Raw genomic sequence first — 26,286 nt, 5'->3', positions numbered from 1 at the left:
AGGGCGAAGGAAAAGCCCCATTTTTTTTTTTTTTTTTTTTTTTTTTTTTTTTTTTTTTCTTTAAAGGACCTTCACCGAACTGGTTGCAGTTCCTACTGTGGCCAGGAGGCAGAGCAAGATCGAGTGGTATTAAAACGTGTTTTGCTGGCTTATGCCAGGTGGAATAAATCTGTTGGCTATTGTCAAGGATTTAACATACTAGCTGCACTTATTCTGGAAGTAATGGAGGGCAATGAAGGGGATGCCCTGAAAGTGAGTAAAATATTTTTTTTCAGTGTTGAAGATTGCTTTTAGTTAGTGAACTTTAGAATAAATCAGTGCATGAATTTTGTAGGCAGCCTAAAACTGGAGGACCCAAAGGAGTTAACCAATTTATACCTGCAGATTGTTTGTTATCCTGTCTGAGCTAAAATGAACAGTTTGAATGTTATCACTGTTAAATTTTTTTTCAAACGGAAACAAAGGAGGGCTTGGCCGTAATAAAAATAAATGGGAACACTGACTTTGGAACACCTTATTGCATAATCCCAAATCTGCTTCCGAACACCATAGGTAGCTGAAACCTTCAGATTCCATTATCGGCCTTTTGTGTGGCAGTAGCATGCAAGGCAGTTAATAAATCTGCTGCATTTTAAAGCAAATTCTAGGAAAACACAAAAATAAATATTTTAAATGAAAGTAAATAACTTTGAAGCTACTTTCTGGGCTACGTTAGTCATACAGTGTTTTATTTTTTTTAGACCTTTTGTACTCTAATTAAAAGAAAGCTTCATGAAATTTATAATATGTCAGAAAATGGAAATACAGTTTACTGCAGGATGTGGTTTAACGTTTGCCAAGATCATGTGCAAATTTCCTTAAGTAAACTTCCTCATATGTCTGAGTTGGGGTCAAATTAGTAAAGGATGACTGTGACTCTTGAGATACTGAGCTGTTTGTTTTGCCTTAGACAATGATTTAAATATAGTAAATATTTAAATTCACTCAGAGCTCCTAAAATATAAAGCTTGTGGTAGTAGAGTCCAGCTAGCTGGTATTTAATACTTCTTTCTAGAGAGCTGCCTGTGATAGGAAGAAAATACCATAATATACCTACTTTATATCAAAGAGTAAAATTTCCTTTCAATAATTCCTGCTAAAAATTTCCTCAGTATTATTTGTCACATTTTATTGTGATCTTATACTGTCCAGAAGCTCCTAAAACACATTATGATAAACCTTGGGCAATCATATTTCCTATGTTACGAGGTCCAAATTGATTATGAGAACTGTGTGCATCCTTATATTATTGGATTGTCTTTTACTGTGAGCGATGTCAGGCTCCTTGTGCTAAGGAGACAATGGAATGGCGCCAGACTGCCCTGGGGAGGTAAAGCACTGAAGGCTGTTAGCACCAAAATGGGTCTTACCTGGCAAAAATAAGAATGGGAAATAAAGTAATTTCTTTCCAAGCTTAGTGTGTGGACTTTGCAGGGTTGGAATTTCCCCAGAAGAGAGAGGGAAAAGGGAAGGGGGGGGCGGGGGGGGAATTGGGGGTTAGCATGTGGCTGTTTTGTTGTTGCAGTCACTGTGCTGTCTAAAGCAAGTGATGAGTGACTTCGGAACAGCTGCAGAGGCTGTTACCTGTAAAGCTGCCCTCAGGATCGGAGCTGTGGGGAAACTATGTTTGGATTATTGCAGAGTCTAGGAGTTAAGGGAGCAAGGGGATTCTCGGGGCTCGCCAGTCAGGTCCCCTTTCTGGGAAGGACGTTATAAACAAAAGCTCTGTGTCTGGGAAGTGTCTCCCAGAGGCTGGGAAACAGCTGGTACTGTGGACATCATGGGGCTTTAACAGCACAGGAGCCAACATGGTAGCTTCGGTGAATGCCCAGCCAGGGATGCTTGAGTCTTCACTAGTTAAGGTAAGCGTGTTTAAGTTAAATCCCTTAAGACACCTCAAAGTTAGCCTACTGAAGTTATGGTAAGCAAGAAAATCACAGTTTGCACGTACAGAAGCTGTCAAAGTACACATAAAACTCTCATAGATAGTGAGTTAAAAACCATTTTTCCCTGCACATTATTGTGGGGAAATATTACAAAGACAAATAATAAAAAGAAATGTGTAGAGAGAGATGTCATGAAGAAAATAGCTGGTGCAAACTGGTAAATGTGTGAAGCTGCTTTTTTAAAAAAGCATTCTCAAAACAATTTACATGCCAGTGAAATAGAAAGGACTTCCGTGTTGCAAAAAGATTTCTGTTCTTTCCTATGCTCTCATATAGCTGAGATTTCTTGATTTTGCTCCCACCACATAGTGGGAAGGGAGCAAAAGCCTTTATAAAATGGTTTCTTTAAGGTAGGGACTTATGGCTTATGTCATAAGAAATTAATGAAAACACAAATAGCATTGTTGTAAGTTAATGTTATTATATTAAATTATTCTTCCATTGGTTGAAATATTTCTACACAAAATAAAGCATATTTTTAAAAGACAATGAGGTGTCCCAGTATTCAGCAAAGGCTAGGGAATGCATCTGACAAAATATGAGACTCCAGCTTACTTGCATACCATGTTTTGATCACCTATTTCCATTCAATCCTTAAAACTTAACAAAACCAAAAACAAATGTGTAAAAGCTATTGATTTGCCTGTATCAACTACTGATCTACATGCTTTAAAACATGGAACAGAAGACTGTTATTGCCTGAAAAAAATCTTGCAAGGGCAGGTGGTAGTATCTGGTCACAAGCAGCTGTGAGAGAAAAGGAAGCAGGAAGACTATGTAAGGTGGTGCTCTTGGAAGTCCAGTGTCTGCCAAGCTATTTTTGTGGTCATCTTATGAAAAGAGAGGGATTGGAAGGAGGATTGTCTCCTGTGTATGAAAGTGCCATGCTCCTTTCATGCCATCCATCAAGGATGCTTGTTTGAAATATTAACAAAGGAGTAATGGAGAGTTGAAGCGGACGGGATGACCGCATGCAGGCTCTCTAGATACAGTTCGTAGAGTGGCCGTAGAGATGTAAAAGATCCTGAAGTCAAGGTCAGCATCTTCTGTTGGGCTGATGATATACATCAACTTCTGCATATTTCTTTGTTGCATTTGTTCATTCTTAAAAGTTTGACGGTATCCAGTTAATACATTACCTCCCATGTAGTTGAGCTATCTCACTTGAAACAGATGTGTGTTTAAAGTGTCTCATGCTGCTTAATTTAGCACCTTTTAAAGTGACAAGATGAAGTGCAGCACACAGTAACACATCGCAGTAAAATGTGTGGAGAATGTTTTTTAAAGAACAGTATCTTGCATTTTGGAGAGGGGAAAAAAGATGATTTGGAAGATCAGTCTTCTAGTTGTGGAAGTTAACAACCAGAGAAGGGACAGTGGAACTTTCCAACAGTGTGGAGAATCTCATAAACACGTACAGCATCAGAAGTGCCAAAAGTTGCCTTTGGTTTGAGTACTGCTTCCTATTTGGGCGTAGCTTACTGTGACATTGATTTCGGTCATTAATGCTTCATAAATTCTGGACAGCTTCAAGAGGCCTTTGCACCTTGATCGCTTGTGGATACCTAGAGTACCTATGGACGCTTGATAATGTTTTCTCCCCATATAAATGGAGATACCAGAGGCACGTGGTGCCACTGGTTCCAAGCCATTCTTTAGTGAGCAGAGAACTTTAAAATTCTCTTTTTTCGTGTGTTATTCCTAGAAAATAACTGGCTCTGTAAGTCCTACACAATTATATTTCATTTTCCCACAGATCATGATTTACCTAATTGATAAGGTGCTTCCTGATAGCTATTTTGTCAATAATCTCCGTGCTCTCTCTGTGGATATGGCTGTTTTCCGAGATCTTTTACGAATGAAGCTTCCTGAACTGTCCCAGCACTTAGACACCCTGCAAAGAGCTGCTAACAGAGAAAGTGGAGGTAGGTTCAACAGAAAATGCTGTTAAATTCCTTTTTGCTATTGTTTCAGCTGAGCACTGGTCTAAAAATACAGTCTTTTAAGTGTTTACACTAGTTTATTGCTTAGAATATATATTTTAAATTGTTACAGTGAAAGATGACCGTTTCCATTATATTGATAACCTTAACATAAATAGGTGGCGCTCTCAGGAAAAAATAAAGGGGAAATAATTTGGTCCCACCACTAACTGCAAACAGGATCACGTTGACAACGATAAAAAACGTATGGAGTGACAGTACTGTAACACACAGCTTAGTACAAGGGCTACCTTGAAAACGTTGTTTCTTGCCTTAGCTCAAGATACCTGTCCTACCTTGTAGTCGCTACTTACATAGCTGTTCTGGGAAGAGTTACAGTGTGAGAGCCAATGGTGGCTGGTTAGTATTTCTTCACCTGGATGCTTAGCAATACACAGGTGCAAAACTCAGAAGTACTTCTTGGGTTGCTTCCCTCCAGACTTTTTCTTTTTTTAAACAAGATACAGCTCTTTTATTTGGGAGTGTTTTGGGCAGGGTGGAGTTTTTTTCAGTCTCGAAGCTAAGTGTACCCTGAGTTCCAACTTAGAAAAGATCTGCTACCATGTTCCATGTAAATAAACTGTGACTGTGCCCAAACTGTATAAAAACAAAGAAAGGGTATCAAGGAAGTATTTGCTGTTTGAAAGTGTTTTCACAGGCAGCAGACTCTTTGGTCACGGCCTTCAGTGCATCAGTTGATACTAGGATGCACAAAGTGTTCTCTGAGCATAACAAGAAAGTAAAACTTCAGAGTTTCAGGCTGAAATACTAAATCTTGTTTGAAACTTAACAAGCCAAAAGGAAAACTGATTGTGTTTACAGTCGCTTCTGCTAAGCTGGCAGTGCATCAGGATATTAAAACAATAGATAAGACTTTACAGAGACAGTCACCTTCACCTTCATGTAGATAAAGACTTCTTATGCAATTAGTTTCTGAAGAAAAGCAGTGGGTTTTGGGTGTGGGGTTTTTTTTTGGGGGGTGTGTGTGTTTTTTTTAATAAAAGCTTTTCGTTCATATGACTTTGGGGAAGGAAAAGCAATCTTTCTGATATAAGAAAAGGAAAAAAAAAAGCGTGGTGGTGTTTGCCAAGGTTTACAGTCCAAAACCAGTGCTGCTGCGTAGAGCTTTTTGCAGTGCAGCAGGGTGAAAGGTGACTAAGTATGTCATTTTTTCCATCGCTCTCTTTCTCAGCTTATCTTTGGACAGCTGCAGGATAAGAAAGTTTTGAGCAATAACAGAGGTACTAGAATGTCTCGTGGATTTCAGTATGCAGTTTATACTCCTTGTAAAATAATAATGAATTACAATTACTTTAAGCTTTTTTTTATTTTTTATTTCAGGAGGCTACGAACCCCCACTTACAAATGTCTTCACAATGCAGTGGTTTTTGACCCTCTTTGCCACTTGCCTGCCTAACCATACAGTTCTGAAGATCTGGGATTCAGTATTCTTTGAAGGCTCTGAAATTATACTGAGAGTAGCTTTGGCTATCTGGGCAAAGTTAGGAGAGTAAGTGGTCATTTTTATCTGATTTTTCAGTATGAGCAATGTGTGTAATTTACATTGTTCTGAAGAGCGTGTTCTCAATTCTGAACAAGATGCAATCCTTCAGGAGAATGATTCTGCTTTGAAAAAGCTGCACAAAGTGCCTCTATGGCTTCCCCAAAAACACATGCTTCTGACATTATGTCAGAATGGGCATGATAATTGACCCTTGCTGCAGAAAATGTCTCCAGTTGTTTGTGTTGTCTGTGTATAATGTCTTCATGCTATGCTAAAAGGTTGGTTGAACTTTCCAGAACATAGACCTCTGAGGGAGCTGGTAAATACTCTGTGGAAAGACATACAGGGAGACTTGAGGGTCACTAGCTAATTTAATTGGGTACCTGAAGCTGGGGATGTTAATTCCCTTTTTTCACTTAAGGAGACTTAAGGATTTGAGCCCATTAGATATACCCGCAAAAAGAGTTCAGTGTTACTAAGAGAATGATTTAGTGTTACACGGTTCTTTTCTGTTAAGGCCTACAAACAAATTTTCCTGAAATTCTGCTTTTAAGCACATTCTAGCCAAGTTTCTATTATAGTCTTTTATGGCCTTGGAAACTCGCCACATAGGACAAAACACAAGAGATGGTTAGTTCTTCTAAACCCCTCTGTTGTCATAGCAAATATTTGCATTCCAAAGAGTGTACAGCACTCCTGGAGAAATGAGTTTTGTCACTGACTTCAGTGGGAGGTGAGAGCTCTGGCAGGTTGAGCAGATGTTAGTTCAGCTGGAAACTTTTTTCAGCTGGCGTCAGCAGCTGCGTCAAATTTTTCTTGTGATGCCTATCAACACTCACCTTCCTTTTTTCCCTGAGACTGAACCACCGGGATTTACGTTCAGCTCTGTCCTTGGAGATTTCATTTCTTTTTTCTTCCTGAGTAAATTAGCACTGCAGGCCAGTAGCATTGTAAGAGACTTTGTTTAGTATATTTTATTTTTCATCTGAAGAATAATAATTTCCTAAGAGCTTTATTTGTTCAGTTTAAGAATGAAACTTGCATGCATCATTTGCATTAGGATTAAGCTATATGTAGTCCCATTGTACTTTATTACTTTGTACCATACCTTTAGATAAAAGGTCCTATTGCAGTGGGTCTCTGTGCACTTAAAAGCTGTAATTAAAAGTGTTCCAACTCATGATAAAAAAGAAAGTCACTGCTTTCAAGATTTTACTGTAAAACTTAAAGCAAAAATGAAACATGTTTTATAAAAATTGGAAGGAACAGAATGAAGAAATCTATAAGAATATGTCCAAAAGAATAAGCTGATCACACTGCACACCTTGTAACTATTGTTTGTGGGGAATGGGAGACGGTCTGGCAGATTTGGGGGCAATTAACAGAAATGGACACTGGTGTGATAACTAGAGATCCAGAAGACGATGAGTCACTAAAACTGAACAAGAATTGAAATTCAGTAAGCTTGTGATTAGTGATATCAAATGAGATGAGGAAGTAAAAGATTGGGCACTATGTCTTTGCTGGGAGAAGATTGTGGCTTTGTTCCTCTTTCTTCTCCGCTAGAAATAGAATGGGGGGATTTAAAGAAGTGGGGCCTGAAACAGTGATCATAGTCTCATGATCTTCATACTTCTCAAGACTATCTTTCTAGACATGAAAATGGGGTGAGAAGTGCTTTTCCTAAAATGTGGGTGGTTCAATCATACCTCTGTTTTGAGGGAGACTGATGGAATGGGGAGGTTAAAAATAGGTGCAGTAGAGAAAGTAGTATGTGGAGGTCATGAGAGACTGAAGGTATCAGGAAAGGTAAGCAGTAAGTTTTTGATAATTGGCTACATACCCATTGTTTCTACGCTTTTTTTTTTTTTACTAAATCATTCTTTTAGCTAAACTATGTTAAGATTTCAGTAGGAGTTTCATAGTTCAATGGTTGCTCTCTACAGACACTGAAGATCAAGGGAAGCTTCCTTTTTTAATCCTTAAGAAAAAAGGCTGTGTATTTTTTTTTTTTTTATCATTCCAGCAGCTGTATTTTACAGGGGAGGCTGCAATATGTAGCCAGCAATACACTTGTTTGGGATAGAAGTAAAACAAATTTTTCACTTGATGGCAGAAGATGTTTAGCGGCTGACCCTAATGTATGTAAAACAGCAACTCACAAAAGCATATTACTCATATTTCTCTTCCTCCAGCTGACACTCTGTGGGTGATTCTGTGTTTTTAGAAATCTAAAGAAAAGTGTGGGGGGAAAAAACAAAACAAAAAAAACAAACACCCCCCCCAACAACAACTTGCTCCTCCCCCCCCAAAACAACACCAAAACAAAAAAACTAAACCAAAAAAAAGTCTGCATTTCTAATTTAGAAATAGCTTTCACAAGTGTGCAGGATATGAGTGAATTTTCCTTCATTCTGCATTATGTGAGCTCAGCTCTTTTGAATACAATGACATATATGAATACACCTATACTTAATTTAGTCCACCAGAATGTTTTCTGGCCAGCAAATATGTTCCAGTCTGACAAAAAGACAGTTCAAGCAGTGAATTCATCCGTTTGGTGTGTAGTGAAGAATGGGTGATGAGGCAGTCAAGAAATCTTCATGCTCCCTTTTTGAGCTGATGGGAGAGCTCCCCTGTGCTAGTAGGAGACAGGATTTATTGATTCTCTTGTTGTAGAAGTGGAAGAGGCAGAGGGAATAACCTGTCTGGACATGCATGAATCCTTTATTGTGAGCAGTCAGGACAGTAAGCTGCACTCAGTACATCCTTTTACTGCACCGGTATTTCCAATGTGATGTGCACAGTTTTATTATTTGGAAGTGTAGGGAGGATTGCAATAAACTTAAGAATTAAGGTGACTAGTGGAAGCGCGTATTTTATAATGACAGAAAGTTCAGTTTTGGTTTGGAGTTGTATAATCATACGTCAAAGTAAAATAGAAAAACAACATGTATTTTTATGTAGGCAAATAGAATGTTGTGAAACTGCAGATGAGTTTTACAGTACCATGGGCAAGCTGACCCAGGAGATGCTGGAAGACAGTCTGATTGACAGCAACGAACTCATGCAGGTGAGTAATTGTGATATAATTATTGTTTGTGTTTTCTGTGCGTCCTTTAAGCGCTGATTTCTAACAGATTACATTTTTGTTCAGATACTGCAGAAACCTAAACTCTCCCAAGAATAAAAATTTAAGATAACTGTAACATGAGATAAATAGATGACCTGCAGTTGAAGCTAAAATCTTATCTTACACATTAAGTATAGAGAACCACTAGGCTCCATTTGATAAAAGTTGGTTGTATGTTGACAGCTGAAAGTTTGTTGTGATATAATGCCAATTGGATTTACGCAAGTAAGACGTAGAATCTTTTAGTAGTCATAATTTTTAGGGTGTTTTATTTTTATGTTTTGGCCAGTTATTTATTACATTGTGTCCTTTTCATTCTGCAGACACTGTGGGAGACAAGAGTTCATCAAGTCAGAAGGGAAAAAAATATCCTTCATGATTTAAAAAAAAAAAAAAAGCCATGAACAGTCGTCAGTGAACTATAAACAAAGACATTTGTAGATAATTGCAGACCCTGAATTCTTAAAGCATACATCATTGTATGAGAACAAAGGTCCACATTGTTCTGGGAAAGCAAAGGGCCTTTAGTATTACAGATGTAATTGTATTGATTTGCACTCACAGGTTTTTTTTTCTGATATCCTTGAGGTGTTGTCTACTTAGATGTTTTATAAAGACTTCATGCTACAGTTCTGGAACTTTCTTTTGATGAGTTAGGGTACGGTGATTAAATGGGTGAAAATACAGAGCACAATTCATCTGAAATTTTTTATCTGACTTGGGGGAAGGAAAACAAAGTCAGTCTCAGTATATGAAGTTGGATGAGTTTATTACAGCAGTTAGCGGGTGACTTCTGTTACCCATTATTGGAAGCAAAACTTATTGACTGTCTGGGATAATACACTTCCATTGTCTGGTGAAGTACTGCTCTGAAGTAAAGGATCACTTTCAGATTTTTGGCTTTTGTTATTGCTGTTGTTTTGGTTAATGAGGGAGTTCTAGGAATCAGGGAGGTGAGCACTATGGCTTGGTTTTGCTTCAAAAATGGAAATGCAGCTGGTCAGAGGTACTCGCATGCTTTTTAAATAGGTGTTAAGGTTTCTCACAAGGCAGTTCAGATATTGAGGATGCATGAGGAGGGTGGCCCGAGCTGACACCTCATACTCACTCATGAGATAAATAGATGACCTGCAGTTGAAGCTAAAATCTTATCTTACACATTAAGTATAGAGAACCACTAGGCTCCATTTGATAAAAGTTGGTTGTATGTTGACAGCTGAAAGTTTGTTGTGATATAATGCCAATTGGATTTACGCAAGTAAGACGTAGAATCTTTTAGTAGTCATAATTTTTAGGGTGTTTTATTTTTATGTTTTGGCCAGTTATTTATTACATTGTGTCCTTTTCATTCTGCAGACACTGTGGGAGACAAGAGTTCATCAAGTCAGAAGGGAAAAAAATATCCTTCATGATTTAAAAAAAAAAAAAAAGCCATGAACAGTCGTCAGTGAACTATAAACAAAGACATTTGTAGATAATTGCAGACCCTGAATTCTTAAAGCATACATCATTGTATGAGAACAAAGGTCCACATTGTTCTGGGAAAGCAAAGGGCCTTTAGTATTACAGATGTAATTGTATTGATTTGCACTCACAGGTTTTTTTTTCTGATATCCTTGAGGTGTTGTCTACTTAGATGTTTTATAAAGACTTCATGCTACAGTTCTGGAACTTTCTTTTGATGAGTTAGGGTATGGTGATTAAATGGGTGAAAATACAGAGCACAATTCATCTGAAATTTTTTTATCTGACTTGGGGGAAGGAAAACAAAGTCAGTCTCAGTATATGAAGTTGGATGAGTTTATTACAGCAGTTAGCGGGTGACTTCTGTTACCCATTATTGGAAGCAAAACTTATTGACTGTCTGGGATAATACACTTCCATTGTCTGGTGAAGTACTGCTCTGAAGTAAAGGATCACTTTCAGATTTTTGGCTTTTGTTATTGCTGTTGTTTTGGTTAATGAGGGAGTTCTAGGAATCAGGGAGGTGAGCACTATGGCTTGGTTTTGCTTCAAAAATGGAAATGCAGCTGGTCAGAGGTACTCGCATGCTTTTTAAATAGGTGTTAAGGTTTCTCACAAGGCAGTTCAGATATTGAGGATGCATGAGGAGGGTGGCCCGAGCTGACACCTCATACTCACTGTGTTTCAGCTCCTGGTCTCAAGTGCAGTACAAAATCAAGGTGTGGCATTTGTGACAAGGAATAACGTTGGGAAAGCTGAAGTGGGCTTTAGTGACTCAGCATGGATTTCTTTCTTTGCTGTTGTATGTAATAGAAGATAAGGCTTAGGGAACTTACTGGTTGGAGGGATGGAAGGATCTTTTTGGTTTTTTAACTGTTGCAATTACAAGTGTAATAAATAGCAGTCTTTTTGTGCTTCAGCAAAAAATAAGCACTTGGTGCAAATGTGTTTTCATAGTGTACCTGTGTATTTTGTGACACTGACAGGAACGTTAAGGTAGAATAGCATTGCCATTGATATGGAGGATGTGGCAGGTTTAAGTTTTCTGCATAGAGAAGTAGTGTGTCTGTTTTCTGTGTGTCCTCTCAGTTGAAGAAACCACACTATAGATAGCATTCTTCAAGTCAAAGGCAGGCACTGGCAGTGTAGCCGTCTCCATCTGAGGTGTTCACTCTAGGCTCTTTTTACTGTAAGTGGAGAGAATTGGGCATTACAGGTGTTTACCATTAGTGGATATGAATGCCACCATACACCTGGCTGCTGCATTTGCACAATTTTCTCTGTGTTGGAGAAGAAAATAAAGAAATATGAACCATTGCGTTAATGAAAGGATCCAGGCTGCTTGAAGATACTGTTTTTTAAATTGCTTTAGGCTTTTTCAGAGCAGTCAGTCATGAATGTTTAGACTGCTTTGTTCTCAAAAAAAAAATTTTGTTTTTCCCCACTAATCAAAATCAGAATGGTGAATTTACATCTAATGCTTTTTACAAGGTGGCTCAAGGATTAGTACCCTACTGTGGGAAGCGATTAATATCCTCAGTAAAGGTTGCTGGTGGCAATCATTTCACTTTTCTTTAGACTTGCATGACACTTACATTTGCATCTGAACTACCTGTCCAGGCTCACTTAAGCCAGTGAAGAGTAACAGGCACTTCTCCGCCACTAGAAAACAAATTGTGCTCTAAAAGACCTGTTTCCTTTGGTAGTTCGGAGGGAGGTATGGCTTCAGGGGCAAGTGTTGACAGAGCAGATGTCTAAGTAGATCAGAGGACTCTTGTCCTCATTCTCTCCACCAGCATGTATAGTTGGTGCAAGTTTAACATTAAAAATGCCTGCCTCCCTCCTCCCATGCAGACAGTACATATACCTAGGATTGAGGGCTTAAAGCTTTTGCAGATTTGGCCCTTGCATGGCTAGAGTTCTTAGAATGTTGTGCTGAGGAGAGCGTGGAGGGATTGGAGGAGCAAGCAAGCCTACAGTTTCCTCCTTTTTCAGATTGAACAGTTTAGGTAAATAAAGGGTAAGTGCTGTACGCATCAGATGCTAGACCAGGTATGTATTCAGGACTAGAAGTTAAACAAATATGGTATTCACTAATGTCATTTTATTGGCCTATTAATAAACTTTTGTTCTAACATGGAGACAGAAGGCTGTACGCTAGGTGTCTGCAGGTGTTCTAAACAGCGTGTGCTAGATTGAGTACATGCTTTCATGCCTTCTCAGAAAGTGAGCATTTTTAGAAGCAGCTAAACTAATTCAGTTTGTAAGCCTAGAAACATTCCAGTGTAGAGGAGATGAGAAGCAAACAGGGAAAGGAGAGGCATCCCTCTGTGTTTACTGTGGTGGAGGGAACAGGGATTAATCCCTCTGTAGTACCCTAGCATTTTAGACTATCTCCTGTAGACAGTTACCCTGATTTGATGGTATTCACTGTTAGCTTTCTATTTGAGTAGCACTTTGTTTTCTTTTGGGTTTGTTTTTGGTTTTGTTTTTGGTTTTGCTTTTTGTTTTGTTTTATTGGTGAAAGTGAGAAAAGAGAGAGGAGCCTTAAACCAGTGTGGGGGTTGAGATAAGTGTGCTTGAGCTGTCTGCAAAGGCAAAACTGCTTACTCTCTCTTGGAAGCCACAGCCCAAAACCTTCTGTATAGTATTCTGCTGTAGATGGCTTTGCATTTTTAGGGTAAGGCAAAGGATTGACAAATGCCACTGATTTAAGGTGAGAAGAGAGGTTTTTTCCTTGTCTTTTTTCTTGTTCCCAGAATCTGTCCCTTATGACCATAAATAAGATGAGTTTGGCTGCATCATGTTTTGTATGTGTAGGCTGTTTCCCTCTGGCAGTTTCACCAGAATTAACCAAATGGGATCCAAGGCTGTGGACAAACGGGGAACAGGGTGCTTTGACTCTGAAGCATTGCTGTGAGGAGATCACAGGTGTTGATTAAGAATATTTTTTTAATTTCCAGTGGAACTTGCATCAGCATAAAATTTGTTTGTGGATCTCTTAGCCAGGTGGCAAGCGAGGCCTCCAGTTATAATCTGATAACAAGTAATTAAGTTAAAAACAGGTATGCTAAATGAAAGAAATTGCACAGGATCTGGAAGAGACACAGATTGGAGACAGGCAAAAGCTAAAAGCATAATCTAAAACAGTAGGTGCAAGGAGTAAATGGAGGACTCGGAGTCGACTGTTTTGCTTAAAGGGTAACTAGCATATGGAACAAGTTACCTGAAAAGGCTGTTGACATAAAGAGTAGAAATAAATTCCAGACACGCCTCCTTCTCTGTGAAGGGAGAGAGTTGAGACATATGGGGAAAAAAAACAGGAAAGTGTGGTGGAGATCAAACAAACAGGCAGACATATCGGGCCAGAGGTTGGTCCTTCTCCAGATCATAAAATTCCTTCGTCTGGTAGACTGCCGGGATATCGCTGTTCAGGCCCTAGAGAAAATTTGTCTCTCACAGTAGCATTGTAGTTTCATGGAGCGGCAAAGCTTCAGTTCACGCTCTGGGTTTTTGTAGGCATTCTCCTTGCCTCAGAGTCTGTGCATGGCTTGAACTGTAAAAGCATTTTCACACAGAAGCCTGTTGAGCTGCGCTATTGCCCTGTGCCTGATCCAGCCAGGAGTGCCCTTCCTGCTCCTCAATGCTTACATCATTGCTGTTGGTGAAACACTTGTTTGTTTTTTTTTTTCCCCTGTTTTTCTGTCAGGAAAGGTCTAGTACTGAGTTCATGTTTGCGATTTTCCTTAGTGTATTTAGCACAGACAAGGCACGGTTCAAGAATGGATTATGTAGAAATTGTTCAAAATTTCCCTTCATCTTAATTGAGGCTGTTTTGCCTTCAGATGAAAATATCACTGACTTAATAGCACAGAAAAAAAAATACATAAGTGAAGATTTTCTGTCATAGCTAATGAGAAATTTTTACGTTACTGCCTTTCAGAAGACATTTAATATTCAAGATGGGGAAAAGCTATGATTTTTCAGAGAAACTAAGAAATTATATTTCAGCTAGTTTTTTCTTTTTACTTCTGACATTGGGACTCCCAATGAATTGTGTGTCAGTTATTTGAAAGTCCTGAATAGTTGTAAGTGTACAAAAACGGGGGGGGGGGGCAACTAAAATAGGTAGGAACAAATTAGCAATGATGTTGCAATGAATATGATGTGTCTTTATGCCAGGTTAGCTGGTGACACACATTCTGTTACTACAAAATGCCTTGAAGCAAAAATAATGCTGAAAGCAAATGCATTTGCAACTATTTATCTTCTTTAACTCTGAGTATTGAAGGAAATAAAAGGTATTAGTTTTTTATGGCCTTGTTTTAAGTTCTAGGGATTACATGTTGAATTCAGTGTTGCAGAGAGGTTTCTTTGTTCTCCACAGAACAAATTTCTTTTAAAAAAGCAACCACCACCACCCCAAAAAAAACCCCGAAACCCAACCCGCAAAACAACAACCAAAACCATAAACTGAGAGGAGAAAAGTTAGCTGGATAATGTTGGGTCCTTCCTCTTTGGCTGTAACTTTTGTGTTGAAGTGATTTCCTTCACACAAGCCTTTGGGGCTGCTCAGGTGAAGTAATGGATCTGTTAACAGTCCACATCAAGTGAGGATCTGCTCCTTCCTATCTGTGCTAGTGTCAATACCTTGTTGAATACTTGAGCAGAAACATAAGTCTTCTGGAAGATCCCGAAAACCTCAATGATGCATTCATGTAAGTGAAATCATAATTGGAGGAGGAGGATTTTTGGTGTGCTGGCAAGGAGAGGATTGACAATGATTTTAGTAAGTACAGGAGTTAACATGAGATGTAGGGTCCTTTTCATCTGTTCCATTTTTATTTTTTTTCCTCTGAACCATGTATTTTTCTAGTGAGTCGGTCTGTTTTTCTTACAGGAAATACTGACTGAATCATAAAACTAGACCATTTCTATTCTCTTACAGCACATGAGAATGTGCAGCCTTTAATCCTGCAAGACTGTGAAACTGTGTTCATGGAGAAATCTTTTGTGGGACTTAGTTAAAGTGACAATTTTAAAAGCTGCATTTTTTTTTTTCCCTAGACTGTTTATACCATGGCTCAGTTTCCCTTCCCACAACTGGCAGAACTGAGGGAGAAATACACATACAACATTACTCCTTTCCCTGCAGCAGTAAAATCAACTTCACTTTCAGGGTAAGTTTGAAATGCACTGCTTATGGCATATAGGGGTTATTGTTTACCCTACACAGATAGTGACAAGGCAGGTGGCGTCCTCCCTTGTATGCTCCTAAAGAAGATAAAGATGTTTGGTAATGATCGTATTTAAGAATGTCTCTTTCTCATTTCTCTTATGTTCTCATTTGACAGAAGGCTAGGCAGAACCAGAGACAGTGATGAGGAGAATGACCTAGATGATGAAGACTCAATTGCCAATGCAATTGGCTGTCTTGGACCATTAAGTGGGTTTTTGGCACCAGAGCTCCAAAAATACCAAAAACAGATGAAAGGTAAAAGTGCTTTTGTTCATTTTGGATAATGTAGTTAAATCTGTATGACCTTGCAGAAATCGTCTGTAGCTTCCTCTGTGAAAGCTGCTATGAAACTTGTATTTTACATTCACGTGGAGATTACAGCAGGTACCAAATGGCTTGCTCTGTGGTCCATGAAGATGTCTTCAAAGTCAAGTTTGAAGGCTGTATGTATACAATAAATGACAGTGTGGGTTAAGGATTTGTCTACAATAATGGTTAAAAAACCAACCCCATAGTGTTGCCCACCCACAAAAAAAGCAGCACGTGTGTGGAAAAAAAAGTCCACTCTAAACTATGCTTATTTCCAAGAAAGCTGTTGGGTAGTCAGCATTTTCTGAAGAGTGTACATGTAATAAATAATCTTGATGTTTATTAGCATATGCATGGCTAATATTGGAACCTGTCAGCAGTGAGTGAATTCTGCAGGTCATTTCACCACCCTTTTGGCCAAACCTTCAGACCATTGTATGTCTTGGGTATATTCACATTTTTATAAAATTGGGTATGGTTTAGGGTGTGACAAAATGTCGCTATTTTTTCAAATCCCTCCATGTTGAAATAAAATTTCTGACAGAGTTGTATGTTCACCTGTGCAAGCTCTACAAGCAGAACAAAATTCTGATCCATACAAGAAAAGCAGATCATTTGTTAACTTGCAGCAGCCTTTACGAAATGGTACTGGATCAACAGTGATTTTATGATATCCTGGGAGAGGCTGTAGTTATTTATACCCAACCCACCCCCACCTTCCCCCCCAAAAAAACCCAGACTGATGTAGCAGTCGCTGTTATCTGATTACACATCATCATTCTTGTGACTTGGTTTTGTTGAGACCTATAAGCTGCAATTTTCCTCTTGATTGCTGTGGTGGTTTGTTTTTCCCTTCCTGAGGGACTGTAAGTCTCTACCTGCTGCTTCAAGCTAGCACTTAGTCAGAACGTCAAACTGCTGTTGCAAACTAAGCCGAAGCCAAACAACCATCCCTTGAAAAAGAATTATCCCCTTGACCCTGGAGTGCCAGTTTGGTGGTGCATCAGAAACAGCTGTGAGAATAAATGGCACTGCTGCTGTTGCTCTGCAGCTGTTGATCAGAGACGCTCTCAAGTTGCCTGATCCTCAGCTGCTCTGTGCCTGTCCCTTTTGTCACTGCTAGCAGCTTTCTCCCTGTGGTGCTATAACTGTTTCTTGATGCTTCTTGCTCGTATCACTAGGTCGGTTGTTTAATCTCATGCCTGCGTAATGTATTTTATAACTTGCATTGTTAGCCTCCTCTTTGACCAACCGAGTGTCTTTAATAATCAGTTTCTGAATTGCTTTAGTGGTGACTAGATGCACTTTTGGGTAATTGAAGAACTGTGCTTATAACTTTGCACTGCTATGTTAGTTGACTTTCGTACTCTTCACGCTCCCCTCAAACCTTTGCTATTCTTAAGCAGTAGTTCTAGAAATGTAATACTTCTTATTAGAAATAGTGCAGCTTTGTTAAATATGCATATTATAATAAACTTGTAATTAAAGACTACAGTTAAATAAGACGATAGGAATCAGACATATATTTCCCTTGTAGATAATCTGCTGAACTCTTGAGTATGCCAATTTACTCCTCATCTCCACTTTATTCCCACTCTGTGCAGATCAGAATGAAGAACAAAGTCTGGGTTCCAGTAACATTGCAGAATTAAGTCCAGGAGCAATAGACTCTTGCCGAAGCGAGTATCATGCTGCTTTTAACAGCATGATGATGGAGCGTATGACCACTGATATTAATGCACTGAAAAAGCAATATTCCAGGATAAAGAAGAAGCAGCAACAGCAGGTTCACCATGTGTATATCAGAGCAGGTAACATATCAAAACATGCTTCACTTACTGATCTATTGCAAGCTAACTTCAGGAGACAAGGCAAATAACATTCTTTTACGTTTAACCAAATAGACAAAACAAGAGAGACTGATGCAATATATAACACATTAGTAGTAAAGTGGGTACCACTTCCTACAGACAGATTTTAAATGAGAAGGTGATGTTTTTTCTTCTTTTGTCAGGATCTGAGGATGACGACCCCGGGATTTTTTTAGGTCCCAGGGACCAGCTGAACGATGGTATTTAAAAGTGTCTTTGCTATCTGGGTGCCTTGTGTTGATCTCTCTGATTAAAAAGTGTAAATCTTTGGCATTCTTGGAGTTGACATACTGATGCACTGGAAAAAGTGAAATGAGGAGATGAGTACACTTCAGACCAAGTGGCAAGCAGATTCCTAGCTGGTCCATATTATCCTAACTCCTCTGAGTTCATCCGGGCATGGCAAATTACGCAGCTGAAGAACTGGCATAGATGTTCCATTGTGGCTAGCAGTTTTCTTAGCCATAGTGATACTGCTGTGAGGATTGAGCTGGACATCAGCCCGTTATTTAGCAATCCGTGTTACGGAGTCTAGTTCCCCAATTAGCAAACTCAGCAACGTGGGGGATTAGCACGAACAGTGCAGCTGAAGGTTTTAGTGGGTGTGCAAGCTGAACACAACCCACCCCACTCATTCCTCCCCACTTAGGTGCCATCTCTCTAAGTCAGCATTGAACCATGCAGATGGGTCACTGTGGAGAATTTTTATTCCTCTTCTAGATTGTCTAAACTTGTCCTAGCAGGAGCATTTGAATACATAGAGCTGCAATTTTTCATTAACATAATTTGTAAGGATTTTTTTTTTTTAATATTGGCAAAATATTTGCTTTGAACACAGGCTGTAGCCAGTGGAAACAGTGCAAACAGTAAAATGTTGATCCCTGAGGATTGCCAACCCCCACCCCCCAAACACAAGCCTTTCTAATCTTACTAATCATGATGCGGGGCTGGGCTTGTGGTTTAATCAAACTGTCATCTAATTACCTAATTCTGAGTCTACTGCTCTGGTTTAATAAGGGGACCTAATAGAAAAGAGATTTATCCGTTAAAAATACATTGGTTCATTCTCCAGTCACACAAGCCTCATGGAGAAGGCTTATTTGACTGACCTCGTATAGGGACTGAATTGCCTCTCATGGTTGGAAGAGAAATGAAGGAGAGGGGAAAGATCAGAAGCCAATATTAATGTTAAACTATCTGTTACAGTGCAATTCCAAAAATCAAGAAGCTATTTTTGTTATGATTTATTTTCATGGTATTCCTGTCTCAGGACTTACCCGTACATAAGAAGCAGGGAGGGAGGACAGGAAATCTTTATTATAGAAGTTACAGCTTTGTGTTTGACTCCAAGGTGTAAGAGAAATTCAGTGGGTTGGGTTTTTTTGGGTTTGTTTTGGTTTTTTTTTTTTTTTTTGTCAGTCCTACAAACCTTTGCTATACCTCAAGAAAGGCATCAAATTTGGTGGTGGATCTTAGAACATTAATTAGTTTTGTTCTTTAACAATACCGTGTTTCTTTTAAACACTTTCTTTCAGACAAAGGGCCAGTTACCAGCCTCCTTCCTTCTCAGGTAAACCATTCCCCGGTGATAAACCACCTCCTTTTAGGGAAGAAGATGAAACTGAATAACAGGTCTCTCAAAAATGCTATTATTCACATCCCAAGTCATGCTACAGGGAAGATGTCTCCCATTCCCCAAGAAGATCTTAAAACAAAACTGAACTCTCCGTGGCGCACTCACATACGAGTTCATCGAAAGAATATTGCTAGGGCCAAAGGCCAGCTGGGCTATGGGGATACCATAGGACTAATAGATGAGCAGAGCGAGAGCTGTAAAACAAATAGTCCTGGTGCAAAGGAGGAGACTTCCAAACATTCTGACTCTGGAGAAAGAGAAGGAGGTGGTTTGGATGACAGGACTACTCGAAAAGCTGACGGGCAGTCGTCTGAGCCAGTCTCTACAGACAGCAGTACAAACATGTCAGTGGTTCAGCTAAAACTGGAAGCGCTGGAACTCACCTCAGATAGCAAAACCGATGCTGAGTCAACATCCCATCAGTCCGGCCAGCCACGTTTATCAGAGTCCTCTAGTGCATCCAGCAACAGTGGGAACCTGGCTAAATCTCCCCAGCCTGGGAATCCAAAGCCGCAAGTCTTCAACCCTTTTCCCAGCGTCAAACCTCTTCGAAAGTCAGCTACAGCCAGGAATTTAGGGCTGTATGGCCCCACTGAAAGAACGCCAACTGTACACTTCCCACAAATGAGCAGAAGTTTCAATAAGTCTGCCAGTGGCAACAGTGGGACCAGGAAACGATGATGTACTTACCTGGCACTTTCTATTTCTGACAGCAACAAAAAATTTGTATTGCCTTTTTTTTTTTAATGTGTATGTGTGTCCCAAAGCGTTTCTAATCTTTAATTAAGTAATGAGGACAAAAATGGTTACCAGGTGTATAAATATGTGTCTTTGAAAATTGTGCTCCCGTGTTGTTATGGGATAGATTAGTGAAGATGCACTCCGGCACCCTATTGTCGATTCTGATGGTTCGGTGGTAAAATAAATATTGATTTGCAGTGTGAAGCATACCATTTCTTTAAATCTAACTCAGACATAAAACCACTGGCTGCCTTTAACCCCCCAGCGCCCCATGGCTACCTCCTGTCTCTTTCAAAGCTCGGAGGACAAATTGTTTGGTGCAGCAGACATGTATAACAGTTTTTATGACTGTTATGCAGCTTCCCCATTAGACCTCATCGTCATGCTGAGTAGCTGGAGAAGCCATGACTAACAGAAGCACAAGCAGCCCTAGCAATCAAAAGTATCACTTTGTGTCCAACATAACCGCTTACCTACAGGGCCATCTGGCTTCAGACATTCTTGAGCAGCGTTTTGTGCTTCTCTTCCCACAGCAGTCCTCTGCGGATACTGTTTTTAATATAAATGTAATCAATGAGTGTGAGAATAGCAGGCATAAGTCCATCCACAACACTGGTTTGCTCCTTTTCTGTTACATATGTACATACATACATTTCTGTTACTGCTGGAGAGTTGCAGCCCTGCAAAATTAGGAATTAGGTACAACTATATGTGTAGTTGTATGAATATTATGGCACATCATGGCTTCAGTGGATTTAAAAGCTATTATCTAGATTACAGACTTGTAATTAAATCATATTTGCCAGCTTAGCAGTAGGTAAAATATATAAATGTTCCAAAGTAGTTTAGGGTTTTAAATTCTATAAATAGAGCGATTAGATACTTAGGGTGCCACTTATCATTAAAAGCCAACACATCAGCCACTATGTAAGTGGGATGGACCCATGGGACTGCCATGGGCTTCCATGCTTGGTTCTGGTTTGGTGTGAAAGAGCAATGGCAGAGCGATAAGCTTGAGTATTTACTTCCAAATCAAAAAGCGAAGTACTTTTTTTTTTTTTTTTTTCTTCCCCCTCTATACGTTAGACAGGCAGGCAGAGAAAGTAAATGAGAACAATTCAACTTCAGGGTTGCAAGATCAAGCACTCCAAAAAATTAAGGTTGCTCTTAAAATATTCCAGCTCTGCTGAATTGTAGGTATTGACTGCGATTCATTACCTTATTGCTTCCAAGTTTCCCACGACATGGAAGTGCCATTACTTTAAACTGGAGGAAAAGCAATAACGATGAATCAGTCCCATTGTATGTAGTATCTTTCTTCCTCTTCTAAAATTCTTTGTTGAATTTGCAATATCATTGTCTATTTATTAATGTATCCCATAACCTATAGGATGTGATACCGGTTTTACTGTATACCATAACTTATAAGCTGTACAATATACCCTGTTTATTGTTGTGGGGACAGTTTTATTTTGTTGTTTTATACAAGTGTATGCATATAAAATAATATACAAGTATGAACACTATAAATATAAACCAGACGTAGATCAGATCTTGCCCCTGCCTTATTTTCAGGTTATAGTAGTGTTGTCACTAATGATTATTTCTAGCGCTAAGTAAATTTAAAATAATGTAGAATGTAGTCACTGATCGCAGACTGTATGAGAATTGTTTCTGCCTTGATTTAGAAGAAATGGACTTCTCAAAATTTTACTGTGCATCATTCTCCCCAGTTTTTCTTAGCTTCAGTGTATCGCGCGGCTGTATACCGAACCAGTAAAAATAAAAGGACTGTCATTCTGCAAAAACTGCTAAAATGTTGCAAGTACGTGCATGAATTTTCAACACATTAAGATGTGATTAAGCAATGGAAAATTAGCAAGCTTTGCACGGATATTGATCTGGGGAAAGAAGTGCCAATGGAATACTAATTCTAGCGATTCAGACCTGATCAATAATTGACAAGCGTGCTCTGGGGGTCTTGTACTCTACTCGGGCTGTTAGGATGTACGCGAAGGAACCACGGCAACACAGTGGTAGTTTGCCGTAGTTTGATGATGTTTGCTGCAGGAAATTTTCTTTAAGTACTGCTAGGTGAGAAAATTGAGTGTCATTTTAGCTGTTCAGTACCTCAAAGGATGTTCACTCTCTACCTGAAATCTGCCTGTCAAACGTACAGCAAAAGCAACTTCATCATTTGGTACTGAGCTGGAACATTAGGACGAGGTCCAGAGAACCAGGAAACTCCAGGGAAGTTTCCAATTATTTTTCCCCAAAGAATCCCTTCAGCAAACAAGGTCTGGTGATGCAGCTGAGCCTGGAAGCGTAGCCTTGCAGCACTGAGGACGTTGGGAAGCATGATGGTGGGAGTCCGCTCCGTAAACCTCTGCATTTTGTTCTCCTTGAGGCCTCCTTGTACTAATGCTCTCTTCCATGCCAATAAAGGACCTTTCTGTTTGTTGGGGTTTTTTAAAACTTCTCGAGTCTTTTTTTGAGAAAATATTTTATTAGGATCAGATTGACTTTTATTTCTGAGAATGTATTTCACCATCACAAAATGGAAGCTCTCAAGGATGGGCATTTGATTCCGTTTTGAGGACACTTACAGTCCTGCAAGTGGAAACAGGTCCAAAGCTATTCTGAGATGATTCAAAATTGCCTCCGCTTTGGGGGTAAAAATGGTAGATGGCAGAAATCAGTTTTTCAGAATTGTAGGCAGCAAACAGTTGATTTCATCCATAACTGCAGCTAGGGAAGATATAATCTTGTATACTCAATAAAAATCTTACCAGAATCCATTCAAAAGAACATAAGTGGTTGCTAGAAAGTCAACAAAACGTTATTTCAAGGAAAAAAAAAAAAGACCTTTATACTGGTATTTCCAATTCAGGTAAAAGTCCATGTTCAAAATTCAGGACAGACTTTAAATCTGTTTCAAACCTCCACAACATGTATTTTAAACCACGTGAAATCGTTCATACAGAAATAAAGTGGGTGGTTTCACTGTTCTGTAGTTTTCCTTGACCTTCTTGCAACAAGTTACCCGGTGCCCGTCCACAGGCAGCAGTCACACCTGGCTGCGTGGCAGGAAGCCAACGTCATCATCTGACACTTCAGCTCCACTGAAGCATGAAGAGAAAAAAATTCATCCTAACAGATGTCCTTGTTGATCCTTTGTTTGCTCCAGTTTTACTCACTTCTTGTTGGCGGAAGATTCGTTCGAGCCGGGGGGTCGTCATGGAGCCCTGCGAGTGATGTGAGATGTGCAGTCGTCCCAGATGAGCGCCTTCAGCCCGTCTGTCATCAGCCAGCAGGGACCGGTCGAGTGACTGGTTTCTCAAGCAGCCAGAAACTGCTGTGTTTGGACACCTCTGCGTTGGTGACAGCATCCGTGGGAAGGTGTACTCCTCGTGTGGGGAGGGTCATGTGTGGGAAGGGTGGATCCGGCGCACTGCAGGTAAGTGCATGTGTGAAAGGGTATCTTCTGCACATCCTTCCCCACTGAAGAGCCTGAAGAGCCTTCAGGGCTTGCACAAGCTGACTGACTGACACGAGATATTTGACACGATTTAGGACACAGAAGTGGTTTGCAGTGTAAGACCGTGTCAGGCTAGCCGATGCTCAGGCCCAGCCTCCCCCAGCCTGCAGGATGCTGTTTCAGGTGTGCTTCATCCTGCGAGCAGCATACAGCACTTAACTGGCTCACCGCGGGTTTGGAAAGAACCACAAATGTTTCCAAGTCTTTTTCTGATAAAACCGTATCAAACCACACTGGCTTACCACAAATAGGCAGGCAGGCGTGGTGGTGGTGTGGAAGGTGATGCATGTGGATGGAGAGGCTGGGAGGAGGGAAGGAGCAACCCATCCAGGCAAAAGGTGCAAGAAGTTTTGAGGGAAAGCAAACTCCTCGGTGCCTGTGCTTCTTTATAGGTTGGTTGTTTATAAACAAATCAAAGGATTGGATCCACGATGTGCTGCTCCCTGCCCGTCATTCATGTGTTCAAAGTGATCATGGACTTGCCTGATGCCAGCGAGGAGCCACATCCCGTGATGTTGTTGTCAACCCACTTGTTAGCCCAGTGGTTGCCCCCAGCCTGCCCTGGCAGGAGGGAGGCACCAGCGGAGAGCCCTCTGATGCGGTTCACTGTGGCTCGGTTCACACAGCGAGCTGTCGAAAAGGGAGCGAACACTCAAATCCCAGCCGGGGTAAAACATGTGCTGTCATTGCTGGCACACCTGACTTCTCTTGGCCCGTGCTCTAAGCCAGCTCTGCAGGGAGGGTGTAGCTATGATGACACTGCCCCCAAACTAGGCTAGTAAGCATTGCTAATTGACAGGTGTGCCAGGCCATTGCTGGATGGATGTGGCCGTGCAACCCTGAGTGAAGCTCGGCGTGCTGTCTGCACTCAATGCGGAGCTAGCTTGCCATCTCAGCCCAAAGGCTTTGGAAGCCTGCATGTGCTCAGAGCATGGCTTGCACCAGTTTGCAGGGGATCTGGTGGACGCACACACCGCTCAACCCACAGTAGCGCTAGGGATGTAATCCTCCACGTCTGGTTTGTCAGCAGCAGCCTGGCCGGTCTGGTAGAAAGGGCTGCTACATGAGTTGCTCACCCTCTCCTTCTCTCAAGGGCATGTACAGTTTTCTGATATTTTATAATTGTTGGTGACACAGGGAAATCTTTTGAGCAGCACCTCATTTTTTGAATACTGGAGCAGGAGAGACAGGGGTGCTTTCTGCATCACAGCACTCAATAGTTTTTGCAACTATTCCTCTCTACGTTTGGCTTGTGCTTTCCCTTTGTGAACTCCCAACCCTTGCTCACATTCATTGACTGTGTGATGAGAGTTTTCAGGAAGATAAGGATAGCCATGCTGGCTGGCTTAGCCCAGCATCTTTTCTCTGACCACTAATGGTTGGAAACGCCTAAGAAAGGAGTCCTGTGGGAACATGGTGCAACCAGAGACAGACAGTCTGCCCCACTTGGGGCAGTCATCCGTGCACATCACAGAGGTGAGGTGGATGGCCAGGCCAGCGGCTCATCCACAGCAAACCAGTGGCATGCTGATCTGGGCAGCTGCATGCACAGCAGGGACCACAAACAGTAGTTCAGTAGCAAAATTTCCTCCTTCACATGAAAAGAACAATAATAATGAGGACATGGCCAAGAATAAAAAGGGTAATAAACACCAGAAAATGTGAGCCTGAAACAGTAGCTGTCGCTGTGATTCCTGCTCTGTGCCGGTTTGCCTCTGCGGGCTCCGCTTGCACTTCGAGCTGCATGGTGGTTCCTCCCCTCCAGGCTGACTGGCCTCCCCTTGCCGGGGGACAACACAGGACTGGCCTGGAGGGATCCTCCAAAGGGGCAGGAGGTGGGAAACAGGCTGGAAAGCCTCACAGGCCCTCAGAGAGTCAGACATAGCTGAAAACCCGGGTCCAGCACTTCACACAGCCCATGCAGGGATGAAGGACATGCAGGCAGTAGTTCCCAACCAGTTTTTCAGCCCTATTCGGACACACCCAATCCTGCTCCTCCACTGCATGCATGCATGTACCTTGTTTTCCCTTCCTAATGGCTCCGGGGGCTTCTCCAAATGACACACGGGTATGAACACCATCCCAGAGTCCAGGGCAGGAGCCAGTCAGTGCAGATAGACCACAAGGACACCTGTGGAGGGAAGGGGTTTGGCCGGCAAGAAGGAAGCAAGTTTGTTCTTAGGAAAAGTAGGTAAGGTCTCTAGCGACCATCCAGCATAGGTATAGGAGTCCAATGTTAAAACTTTGAAAGGCCAGTGATTTACAGCTTGCCTGCAAATCAGTCACGCGTGCTCTGGGAGAGGAGAGCTGAGCAAAGCCTTACAAGGTGTGAACTTGTGGTTCCAGGCACCAAAAGTGGTGTCAGAAATCTTAGAATTGTTTCGCAACTTGGCCTTATAATTGCAGCTTTCCTTACTCTCCTAATGACATCTTTTCATGAAACTGGGTTTCTTTTTTTCTTTAAAATAAATGTAGGTCTATTGCTCTGTTTTATCTGCACCAAAATACAGCTGTAAACCTTCTGCTCATTCTCACGTTCTCACACTACCAGTCAGTTGCATTAGCTATCACGCCCTTTTGAACTCCAGATTACTGCATATGATAATTTTTCATACTGTTTCCCCTGCACTAGTAAACTTTTCACCCAGCTGCAACAATACTGCTCACTGTCTGGCCCCCAGCGCTCTTGGAGAAGAGGCCTTTCTCCAGAGGGAACAGAAGGACTATTGTCCGCTGGCAAAGGGACAGATGACTTGCTGTTGCCTGACACGTTCTCCATCCCCACTAGCCAGCACTGAGTCACTGGTTTCCATCCAGACTGGAAAGTGTTTGTTCCACTCGTGCCAAAGAGACGCTGCTTCTGCCATCGTGTGAGAGGCAAGCT

At 40.8% G+C, this 26,286-nt stretch overlaps 1 protein-coding gene across 1 annotated transcript in view; it reads left to right on the top strand.

The window, feature by feature from the left end:
- TBC1D30 (TBC1 domain family, member 30) overlaps positions 1 to 19,804 on the top strand; it is a 60,821-nt gene extending 41,017 nt beyond the window's left edge. The window contains exons 8-14 of the mRNA XM_009327681.1: positions 3,742 to 3,910; positions 5,309 to 5,477; positions 8,439 to 8,544; positions 15,136 to 15,248; positions 15,423 to 15,562; positions 17,221 to 17,427; positions 19,023 to 19,804. Coding sequence (XP_009325956.1) covers positions 3,742 to 3,910; positions 5,309 to 5,477; positions 8,439 to 8,544; positions 15,136 to 15,248; positions 15,423 to 15,562; positions 17,221 to 17,427; positions 19,023 to 19,804 — 1,686 coding nt within the window. The remainder of the gene's footprint in view (positions 1 to 3,741; positions 3,911 to 5,308; positions 5,478 to 8,438; positions 8,545 to 15,135; positions 15,249 to 15,422; positions 15,563 to 17,220; positions 17,428 to 19,022) is intronic.
- Positions 19,805 to 26,286: the final 6,482 nt, after the last annotated feature.

The sequence above is a fragment of the Pygoscelis adeliae genome, unplaced genomic scaffold (assembly GCF_000699105.1).
Source record: "Pygoscelis adeliae isolate BGI_AS28 unplaced genomic scaffold, ASM69910v1 Scaffold113, whole genome shotgun sequence".
In the NCBI taxonomy this organism is placed as follows: domain Eukaryota; kingdom Metazoa; phylum Chordata; class Aves; order Sphenisciformes; family Spheniscidae; genus Pygoscelis; species Pygoscelis adeliae.
Note: the sequence above shows the minus strand (reverse complement) of the source record. Positions and strands in the feature narration are given on the sequence as shown.